This window comes from Maylandia zebra, linkage group LG2, assembly GCF_041146795.1.
Source record: "Maylandia zebra isolate NMK-2024a linkage group LG2, Mzebra_GT3a, whole genome shotgun sequence".
Taxonomy (NCBI): Eukaryota; Metazoa; Chordata; class Actinopteri; order Cichliformes; family Cichlidae; genus Maylandia; species Maylandia zebra.
In genome coordinates this window covers 3,254,210-3,265,940 of record NC_135168.1, presented here as the reverse complement: position 1 = coordinate 3,265,940, position 11,731 = coordinate 3,254,210, and the positions used below count along the sequence as shown (strand labels likewise).

The following is an 11,731-nucleotide window of genomic DNA, read 5'->3' as shown; positions in this document are numbered from 1 at the left end:
CATTGCCCTCTCCTCTGTGGCTGAAAATGAGAGTCAACGGAATATTAAGTCCCTAGTATTAGAATAAACACGTCGTGTGTTAAATCAAAATCCAATTCTGTGGTCTATTATTTTCTGGCATAGTAATGACTGCCAAGGATTAGGAATCAATATTTCACTGCAGCGGGGACATTACCGGCTTTATTCAGGCCGTAATTGAGTTTTGAGAGAGGCCCTGCCCTGGAATCTGCATTAAAGATAAGCGCCCCCTTTCATGTGGATGCACGAGTAAAGTGCGAGCGAGGCGGCGTATTACACATTAGCTATAAATTAGAGCACACGGCTGTTAACCTCCGAACGCTAATGTAACTCGCTGGTTAAGGCTAATTCTAGAACTAATAACTGAGCAGTGTGACTGTGTTCCAACTATCTGTACACCTGCTACACCTTTACGTCACCTGTTGGCGAACAAAGCAACATTTCACGAAGCGTCGACCTAAACAATTTAGCGTCGTGAGATCCGCGAGGCGACACCGCGCGCTGTGAAGTGGGGACAGCCAGCGCTCTTCCCGCTCTGTCTCTATTTCTCCGCGTGCTCTGATAGCGAATTGGCCCGGGCCACACAGCACCACCCGCGCGCTTGCAGCCTCGAGATAATAGCCTATTAGTGCAAGTGGGATTAATTTGTAGCCAATTACAACCCGTAGAGTTGAATAAGAATGCATAAATAAGGAGGGAGATGGCGACGCACAGGCCTACACACACACACGGGGACAAATGTATGGTAGAGGCTCCTCGAGTGGCCTGCTAAAAGCCAAAAACGGAGACAAGAACTGAGAGAGAGAGGGGGGAGAGAGAGGGTTCTTCACTTAACTAATGGGGGAGAGAGAGCAAGCGAGGGGGGAGCAGGCTAGTTTTAACTATTAGAGAGATAGATCAGTCTGTCCCGCCTTCAACTCCTGTCAGGCTTCCAGAGCGCGCAAGGCTGGAGGTCGGAACATCGCGCGCTGTTTATGTGTGCGTGCCAGTACGGGATAACGGCACGGTACGAGACGGACAGACAAAAGATCGCCGGAGACGCTGAGTTGCAGCGGCCGATGTAGAGGATGAAGGCCGGAGAGAACAAGTTTAAAGTTTGACGGAAGCGAGAGTCCAGCTAAAGCTCGTATTCTGCCCAGACTGTCCGGATGCCAATGGAAAACTTTACCTGGGTGAACACACCGCTTGAGACAGAATGCTGACGGGACACATGAACCGGCCTGTGGTGTGAACTTGTTATTTGACATGAGTATCATCCAAGCTCTTTAAAACGACTTGGTGTTGATTTGTTTCTTTAAATTTTCATCTCTAACGGATTGTTATTATATGGGAAAGGGAGAGTAAAGTGATGAACCGGGACAGAGCGGATGGGGTCCAGACCGTGATAAGCCGGGAGAGAGCTGCGGCGGGGCCAGTGACGGACGCCGTGCCACCCGTCATGAGTCGGGACAGAGCGCTACCGGCGCCCAGCGGCGGGGACGGCGTCCAAACTGTGGTGAGCCCGGACAGCGGTGACTTGTTAGACGGAGCCGCCGCAGGGGAGAAGCGGCTCTTCTCCAGCGCGACCGCCGGCGGCAGAGATGCTCAGGCCACGGAGAACCACTCGGAAGCTCCACCGACGAATCCGGTGTTGGCCCCGCCACAGCAGGTAGGCTAATACGGGCACGAGCAAACTTTGTGAAGCGCTACCGGAGCGGTGCGTGACGGTAGCAGCAGACAGTAACGGCAGACTCTCAGGTAGCCTATATAGACCAGCGGACAGGACACAACCGGGACACTGCAGCATAAATAAAGAAGCATCGAGACAGACAGATATTACATTACAGGAAAGAAGGATGGCACGAAAAGTAGCTGGGCGAGCAGAAAAGTAAGAATTCTTAGCACAGGGAGCAGCCGAAGCACCGAAAACGGAAGACGGTTTTTAAAATAAAATTATTTGGTTACTTGGTCCTGTTGTGTAACTGCTATGATTCTTTGTTTTTAAAATGTGGCCCGTGTTGTCAGGTTATGGGTCATATTATGGAGATGAGGCCTTTAATAAAATGCAGCTGGAAAGTGTGATCGGAAAGAGACAAAATAAAAAGTTCTAAATTAAAAGCATTCAAATTCGCTCCCGTAAAGGACACCGACTTTTATTTTGTTATAATTATTATTGCTCTAATTAAAGCTGTTAGATTTTTTTCGTTCGTTTCTGAACGAAATTAATTGAATTCAAAATAATTCAAAGTAGGCCTGTTTGTAAAGACGGGCGTTTCTCTATATTTTTTCCATAGACGCGAATTTGTTTATTCTTAAATAAAACGTGATTGTGTTTATTCGCAGCTCTGATTGTGGCATTTTTCCATTAGACTATTCTTATCACCAGTTGTTAATACGCCCCTGGGTCTTTCTCCAGAGGCTCCCTGGGATTATTTAAAGAGAGAATATTAATGTAGGATTATTCATGTCGACATGCTCAAGACTGGCCTCATTAATAAATGGATGATCCTAATCAGGATGTAATGCAGGGAGGGGTGGAAACAGAGTCACTGCACCACCTTTTATCTGTCTTTTACACTTGGCTACCTTTTTGGCTCCACATAAATTATGATATAAAAAGTCTGAACATTTCTACATCACACTGTAAACCTTATGCCCACATGCAGGTTCAAACAATCTGGTAAAGCAGTATTTTTACCTTAAGTGTAAGCCTTCCCCTGAACTCACATATTTTCCAACCAATTACGTGTGGAAATGTAAAACTGAAGTTTTAGAAATCTATAGACTGCACTACTTAAAATGGGATTGATTCGTTTTTCTTCTGATAGCCTATTGACCGCTACACAGCCTGCGCAGGAAATGCAGCTGATCTGTGTTCATGTTTGCTTTATGAACACACTTTACCGTCTGTTTTATTGGATGTGATGTGTGCTACCAACACCTAACACTGGGATTTGTCTTTGACTTTAACACTGCTTACTACTAATAGTAATAATAGTAATAATAAAAATAATAATATTTAAAGTGATCATTATTAATATTACAATTAAATATATAGCAGTTAAAATGCGTGGCAAAACGTAATTGTGGGGGGACAAGAAAAAAAAGCAAGTTCAAATAAATTCAGCTATACGGGATAAAAGGCGATGATGTCTTGTTTTTTAACTAAATAAATCATTCCCATTTGTTACTCTCCAGGGCCCCATCGGGCACCGGACAACTTCTTTCTCCGTGCTGGACATCCTGGACCCCAACAAGTTCACGAGCAACCGGCGACACCAGCTGCAACAACAGCACGTGAGCCACCGCGGCGAGCTCGAGCAGAGCGTGTACGGAGCGGAGAACCGGCGAGGAGGAGCCGGGGAGCGCGAGCCCAGCCTCGAGGCCAGCAAGGGCTACGGTGCAGACGAATACCAGAGCAGTAAGTCTCCGTGGACTTCAAACCAAGTCCATTATCGAATCATTTATTTTTAATTTCCTTTAATTTCCCGCCATTGCGTCAGTAACGTCTTTTCCTTCGGGCAGCTGAATTCAGTCGAACTGCTCCTGTTACGGTTCAAAGTCCCGTTTCCTTAGAAACCACTCTGAATGATTCTGCAACATCCTTTAACGTTTTCAGAAATTTGACCTGTTTTTTTATATGATTAAAATAGGTGTGCGCGCGAGCGTGTGTGCTCGCGCGTTTGTAGTTAGTAATTAGGTTGTTTATTTTCTGTGTCATTCAAATCATATTTATTCTTACCGGTGAATTAACTGATTTATTCATGTATAGTTAAACATACCAACATTAGCCTGAGTGAAACCTAACCAATGTAACCGTTTTACCCCAAATCGAATATAGAGCTTTTCCATTTCTACTTTAATATAGCCCGTTTACGCTATTTATCAATAATACATGTGTTGTGAACACCGCTAGGCTTTTCCGACGGAAGAAAAATGATCCGGAAGAAGGCCTTTCTAATTGTGATCATATTTTAAGGGCACTGCATTGTTGTGTGTGGTTTCACTGTGACCTAAGGATTCTGGTTTTAATTACCCACCAGTTGTTGTTGGGCTTTTGCTTCGTCCGTAAATATTTTCTCACTAAACCCTGATGTCACACAGAAATCTGTGTTCCAGGCCACTTATTCGGTGAAATCTTGTGATGATGTAAGAGATGAGAAAACTACCGAGTACGGACCATTAAAACATGGAAGAATGGGGAGAACGAGCTCTCTGGTTTTAAGTTTAAAACAGCATCTGTTTTTATCTAGAATTAAAAGGAGCAAAAAAGTTAATTGGCTGCAGTTCCTGTGTGTGATCGGTATTATTGGACAGGTGTGCACTAAGTTCATGGACCCCACGTAAACGCAGTAGCTCCAATCAGCTCCGTCTCCTCGATTTCATATTATTATAATATTGGACGTTTTCCTCCTTTTGTCCTCTTTTCTTTGTTTTTTCCGTCACATTTTTATTTTCCTTATTTATTTATTTATTTTTAAATCTCTCATTTGTTTTAATTAAATTTTCCGTACATTTTACAGATTTCAAATCAACAAAATTCTGACTTTATTTTTCAGAAGCAGACACAGGCATATACCCTACATCATAAATAATTATAACTTCGTGATATAGTCGAGCTGGGTTAAAAACAAAAGCTCAAAACAAAAGAAAAAGAAAGAAAACAGTAAAAACATCACAGGAACGCATGCACTGCTGTTGTAGTTTGTATACTATTATTCTGTTTTATTATACTGACTGCCAAAAAGTATCCCAGCACAGTGAAACTAGCGAAATACATATCACGTACAGACTATAATAAATATAGTGGTAACATAAGGCTTTATTTTTAACGACTGTAAAATCAGGCCTTTTTAAAAATTTAAATTTAAATTAGAATCAGTATATGATTAAATGGCTGGCGTGTTTTTGCAAAAACAAACCAAATTATTATTAATTTCTGTTTGTTATAAAATGGACAAGAAACCATCTCACCAAGCATCATGGTTCCTTTATTCTTAATTATTTTTATTAATATAATAATAATATTATTATTATTACATATGAGAAAAATGAAAAAGTGGACATTTTATGAGTAAATTACATGTAAAACATAATCTTATTGAGCTATCTTTTCTGCACACCTGTAAACATGCTTGTTTTTTAAATTTCTCTCAGGTTCTTCTGTCTACATCATCACAGCTAAACTAACCCTTCTGTGTTAGCTTTCATACATATTTTGTCTCTGATTTAATCTGTAAAACTACACAGTCTTACTCCAGATGATAACACATGCTCAGTCATTTTTCAGTGGAAATCATGCAGGTGGATTTGTCACTGGTTAAAAAATGCTTTTATTTTCTCACTTTTTTTGGGGGGGGGGGGGGGGGGGGGGGGGGGGGGCGGTTATAACAATATAATGTCTTACATTATACATTTTTAAAAATATATAATTTAGTATTATTCAAGGTGCAGTTTACTTTTTCTTGCCATTTAAAACTGTTGATGTTGTCGAGATTAAGGACAAAAGGAACAGCATAATTGGGACATAAATATTCAAACCAATAACGTGAAAAAAGCACACACAGTATCTCTCTAACATTAGCAATAAGAGCATTTGCAGGGATGTAAGCACATGTGTGCTGTACATGTTGAGGTGGACTGTGCTCGGTGTTTTCATGACATGTACGTGCACAATGCACAAACTGTATGAAAGCTTAGCGTGAACGTCCAGATCGTTTTTGTCCCTAACGTATAATTGCAGAAAGAGTTACAGTTTCATTAAAGACTAAAGCACCATGTGCTCCTCTGAAGGGCTGACGTAAAAGCAGTCGATTTGCAGCTAAAATATTTAATTGGACATTTAAGAGGTCCAACAATGTCTATTAATGTTTTTCTGCTGATCTGTGGTACCTTAAAATCCACCATATTCCAATGCTCCATTGTTATTTTAGCACACTATTAGTATTCAAACACAATTTCTTTTGCCTGATAATCATCTAGTATATTTTACAGTGCACAGTAATGTACGGTGATCAGTTTATGGTCATTTCATACCTTTTCGTTTCGTCTGAAGATACTGTTTTCAGAACCTTCTTGATCTAATTGCTTTCTTATTTCTGTTGATTTTATCGTTTTATTTCCAAATATTGCCCTCACTCATTTAGCCACAAATGAAGTAAGACACCACAGACTTATGATGCAGTAATCGTGTGATGAGTAAACTCCAGAAAGTGGAGCACATAGCAAAAAATGATGATGGATACCGGATGACACAGTGATTAATACTAATGGAGAGTTGGCAGCTCAGTATCAGCAGCTCATTCTTGCCCTCTGGCTCTTTAGCACTTTACTCAGGTTAGGCTCATGGCTGCTCTGTCTTTGGAAACTTGACGTGTTTATTCATTCAAGATATTTTTAAATTCAACTGCAAGTTTCTGAAGGAAGCGTACAGTGGCCATAATTGGGACCGCAGTTCAACACTCACTGATTATGCTGGGAAGAGACTGTTTTTCCATATAGCAGATAATTAAGATAATTACAATCCTCAGCTACATTTTTAGATTAATTGGCCTACCGTGGCAACGGTAATTATGAGGAGATAGGGGTAAATAGATGGGCCAGTAAACTTAGTACTTAGAAGACCACTGTTTGCTTTATGGCCAGCATTGCTTCTTCTAGCTCTAACCATTTCATAATCCATACCACCAATTTATTACTGCAACCAAGAAGCTGAACCTTAAAGTATTTATTTGAAGCCAAACCTTCTTTGCAGTGAAGAAATAAAAATGTTTCTGATTGTAACTGATGAAATAAGACTTCAGTTTGATATTACAGAAAAGATCAATTAAAAAGCTCTAGTCATTTTATGAAGTCTCCATATTGTGAGCTAACTTGTTCATATGCATATTTGTCAGATGCTAATAATTTGAATTACACAATATTTTGGTATCTTTGTTTCTGTAGCTGTGACATTTGGTACCAAATCTAGTTTAACTGGCTTAACTTGCTAGTGCAGGACCTTGGTTAAACCATGGGTTTTATTTAGCCTGCCTAAATATCTTAAGGTATTGGTAGTGATCCAGGTAGTGAACTACTTACGTAAGCCTAAACATGAGCTTGGTATGCCTTAATCTGAATAAACCACTTCATTAAGCTACTGTGGGCTGTAGAGACAAACCACCTGTACAACCATATAGGATGGAGAATCTGTTGGATGTTACATGTGGCTGAACTCTTTGTTGTGTGCGTTCTTCTAGAGGAGGGCTTTATATACAGAAGTCCGGATGAGGAAGACTTCCACAGATCTGGGACCCCGGACTCAGAGGCTGCAGACGGGCCCTACAGCAGTGAGGAGAGCAGCTCGGCTCTTCCCAGTAATGGAGACAGAGAACTAGGCCAGCACAGCCACCAGGATCCCAGCAGAGACACAAAGACCCCTAACGGAGGCCCCACAAGCCAGATCACCAGTCCCCAAACCAATGGGGGCCAAGGGGCCAAGCCCAAGAGGAAACGCTCTGGCTCAGACTCCAAGTCGGGGAAGCCCCGCAGAGCCCGGACTGCCTTCACCTACGAGCAACTGGTGGCGCTGGAGAACAAGTTCAAGTCCACACGCTACCTGTCAGTGTGTGAGCGCCTCAACCTGGCCCTGTCCCTCTCCCTCACTGAGACCCAAGTTAAGATCTGGTTCCAGAACCGGCGAACCAAATGGAAGAAGCAGAACCCTGGAGCCGACACCTCGGCCCCCACGGGAGGAGCAGGAGGCACGGGAGGCACAGGGGGAGGAGCGGGAGGAGGCTTGGGAAGCCTCAGCCCTCTGAGCCAATCCCCTCCAGTCAGTGGGCATCTGGCCATGCACACAGGCTATGCCGGCCACCATCACCCCCCTGCTGGGAGCCTTGTCCAGCTGCCTTTCCTCACCGCCAGCCACGTCCTGTCTCCCTTCATGCTGGGGACACAGAGTTATGCTGCACCTGCGTTCTACAGCACACACCTGTAGATACACACAAACACACACAGAAGCCCTGACTGAAATGTCCCAGTATGAACTGCAGCACAGCGTTCAGCTCCTCCCCCTTTTTTACTACCGTTTAAAGGCTTTAATTTTATTTTGATAGAATGTTAATATCTTGCAGAACTGTACATAAATCTATGTTCTAGCTCTGAATGCTGTTTTAAACACTGTAATAGACAAATAGTTGATCTCATTGTTTTCTTTTCTAAAGTCTGTAAAAATATTGAATGTTTATTTAAGACTTGAGAATGGCTTGATCTATTGTCAGTACCATGTAACTCCAGCTGTGATCGTTTTCATTTCTTTTATTTATTGAGGTGGTTAACAGTTTCCATAAAATCCTTGGATGTACTGAGTCCTCAGCTCAACATGGTATTGTCCTTTGATATTAAAATGATGACAATTAAACAGAAAAGTATCCCAGTAATGTTTTTTTTTAATAACAGTGAGCTGAAGCGTTGGGTGCTGCAGTGCCTCAGAGGTAAGTAACTTCCATGCAGGGTTTGGGTGTGAAGCTAATCCTGGGCCTGTTGGTTGGTTTGGATATCTGTGAGGTTTCCTGTTTGTCAAAAACAAACCAATAAAAAAATCCAAATGGGAACTGGAAAATATTTATGCGAGGAAGGGGTTTGCAAACAATACAAATCTCAAAAACGATAAAGATAATTACAGTGAAATGACTTTTCTGTCATAGAAATATGAGACGTGACGAATATAACGTCGATTACAATCTTTCGTTAATGTTTTGACAGACAGCACAATAGGCCAATGACAATAAGAATAGCACTGAGCCGAGCCAATCATGTGCCTGGAAAACAGACTGAGCCGCGTGATACGGATAAGTTGAAGTAGTGCGCACGGACCGCAGCGGGAGCCGCACAGCACGTGCAAAGTCCACTAAGAGTGCGCGAGATTTTCTTTTAATAAAAGGAAAATTGAAAATTGAACATTTTAACGAAAACTGGAGCGACAGTGTCACAATGTCACCATTTTTGTTTGTCTCAAAAGACCAGAAAACTGTTGAAAAGAAGCGAGAGTGCAGTGAGAGTTTGCAGTTTTTGCTTCTTTGTCGGACTTTAAATACTGTGCTTGAAGCATGTGCCCAAAGAGCCAGTAACAGGAGCATCTGGAGCAAATCCCTGCTGAACAGAGTGTCGAGCGGCCTTTCTTTAAACATTTCATTATTCCAGATGATTTAGTTTCAGTTCAGCTGAGTGTATGTCCGTTTGTTTATGTTCTCCTTTATTTACATTTGAGCGCCTTTAATTTATAACAATTTTTTTTTTTTTGAAATTTTATCTTGTAATGATGTCTACAATATTTATCCGGAAGTGACAAAAATGTTTTATTTGTCTGTTTTTGTAATACTTGAAGCTTTTGATTGGTCAGGATTAAATAGAGCTGTATCATGTTCCACAGGACATTTATGGTCTGACACAAAATGAAAAACATTTAATCAAAATGAATCTTTTATCTTCAGTTAAAAAAATAACAATAAAAAATAAATAAATCCAACTTATTTTAGCTCACGAGCCTCAGGAGTGAAAGTCTTCACAGGACTCTGCAGTGTTGGCAAATCGAAGAACATATTTAAGAGGAAACGGCATCAAATCTAGTTGGTTTATCAGTCATCGTTAAGTGTAAGCATCTCTCTGAGTGGGATTCTTTTGTTTCGTGTTATTATCAGAGAAAAGCGCCAGTGTTAGTCTCTGTTGCTTAAAAGGGGAAAGTGCTGTGACAACCAGCCTGCTTTCAAAGTGTTTGTGCTGCTGTTAAATATGAAGAACATGATTCACACACTGCGTATAAAACACGGATCTATAGCCACCCTTACTGTAGGCATGTGTACATTTTTTTCCTCAAATGGCTATTTGCAAAATAGTTTTAGGCATTTCTGCATTGGATGTATTTTTCAGCCCTCCGATCAAAATAGGAACAACAGATGAAGTAGAGTCTGCAGCATGATGTCAAGACATCGACAGGACGCTGACAGTCAACACAGAAGGAGGTCAAATGCTCCAGAAAGACACGCCTCCCGGATATTAATGATAGAAAGCTTTTAAAAAAAAGCAGCGGCCACCCTTCAGTAGTAGCATTTTTTCATTTAACAAAAAGTGATATAGAGTAGTATTTTTTTAGTTTCACATGAACTTTGCATATTCATGCAGCGTCTGTCAGCTAGCATGCCTCCATCACTTTCTGCAGTCACTCCACTGCAAGAGGCCACACGTGTTTCAAAGGTGCGTTGATATAATCCCTGAATAATTTGTGCAGCGTGTCCGGGTGCAGTGGATATCACTTTGACTCCCACAACATCCCATCCTGAACTTAAATTGCTTCATATAGAATACCAAGTTAGAAGACGGTACTCTGTGCACTCATCCAGTAGCTTAACAATCTACAGCCAATCATATGAAACTGCTTAGAGCAACTGAAGTTCTAGTTTGGTTAATAGTTTAACTTGAAAAAGCTGTGTTGAGGTTTGGGTTCAGATCTCAGCACAGCTTAAACAAAAGTGTTGATACACATTTGGCAGCACAATTAATGCTTGAAGCTATATTATCACAGTTTTTCCCCACAAACTGGTATAAATGAAACAAGCCCAAAACAGATAAATTAGTGTGTGTGGGCGTCGTGTGGGAGTGACTGACTTTTAGAGCTACAGCTCCTTGTTTCAGCACACCTGTCAATCACGGCAGCCACACCCCTGATTTAAGCTTTCCAACTGTCACGAAGGAGGAGCCCGCTGTTATGCAGCAGGCTGTAAACATGTTCCGTAGTTTTTGCTGTAAACTGGACGTTTTAACATGACGGTCATTGAGGACTCACAAATTTTTTTTAACCAGGATCAAGTGGCCACTAGAGGAGCTGCAGGTTTTAGCATTTCTTATTAATAATGGTAATAATAATAATAATAATAATAATAATAATAATAACCAGCAATAAAATGATAGCTGATGTTTGGACAGGTGTGGATCCCAGAATCATTAGATTTGTTATGTCATCATTGCAAAAGTACCGACTGAATAACACGTTCCATGTGCCTGTTAGACAGCACAAAGGAACAACCATGTTCTGCATAGACAAAGTTGCCGCCTTTATGGATAATATAGAAGTCCAAGGGATTTAATGACGCTGAAACAGTCCGGAGTGAGGTGGTAGGACAGGCTAAGGAAGTCTGTGTGAGTGTTTCAGGAACGGCATGTCTGCTGGGGAGGAGTGCTGGTGGATCCTCGTGGCATCAGATCAAGGCAGCAGCAAGCAGTGAAGCCTGGAGAGGCAGAGCAAATCATGGATGAGATGAGGCTTTAAGGTGTCCCATGGGAAGCCAGGACCAACCCTACAAAATCCACAATCAGAAGTCAGCAGAGTACAAGTTCCAACCATTCATCCATCCTCTCCTGCTTATCCAGTACAGGTTTAATGGGGGCTGCAGCCTATCCCAGCTGTCATAGGGCCAGAGGCAAACACAGAACACTCACACTCACACTTACAGCCTATTAAACTGACCCCATGTAAGTCTTTGGACTGTGGGAGGAAGCCAGAGAGAACCCATGCAGACATGGGGTTCTCCACACAGACACGCTGACGATGTGACCCCAGAACCTTCTGTGACACAACAGTGCCAACAACGCCACGTTGCCCCTACCAGGCATCATTAGTTGTGCTATGAGAAATGTAGGATCTTGTGTTACTGAAGCTAAATTATTTAGTTTCAACCATTTGTGAAAAAACATTCTC

General features: G+C 41.8%; 1 protein-coding gene across 1 annotated transcript; it reads left to right on the top strand.

Moving 5' to 3' along the window:
* The first annotated feature begins 347 nt into the window (after positions 1-347).
* Positions 348-8,408, top strand: nkx1.2lb (NK1 transcription factor related 2-like,b). Its single transcript, XM_004553580.2, has 3 exons — positions 348-1,666; positions 3,196-3,418; positions 7,236-8,408. Exons 1-3 carry the CDS (start codon positions 1,367-1,369, stop codon positions 7,973-7,975), a joined length of 1,263 nt encoding a protein of 420 aa, XP_004553637.1. The 5' UTR covers positions 348-1,366; the 3' UTR covers positions 7,976-8,408.
* Positions 8,409-11,731: the final 3,323 nt, after the last annotated feature.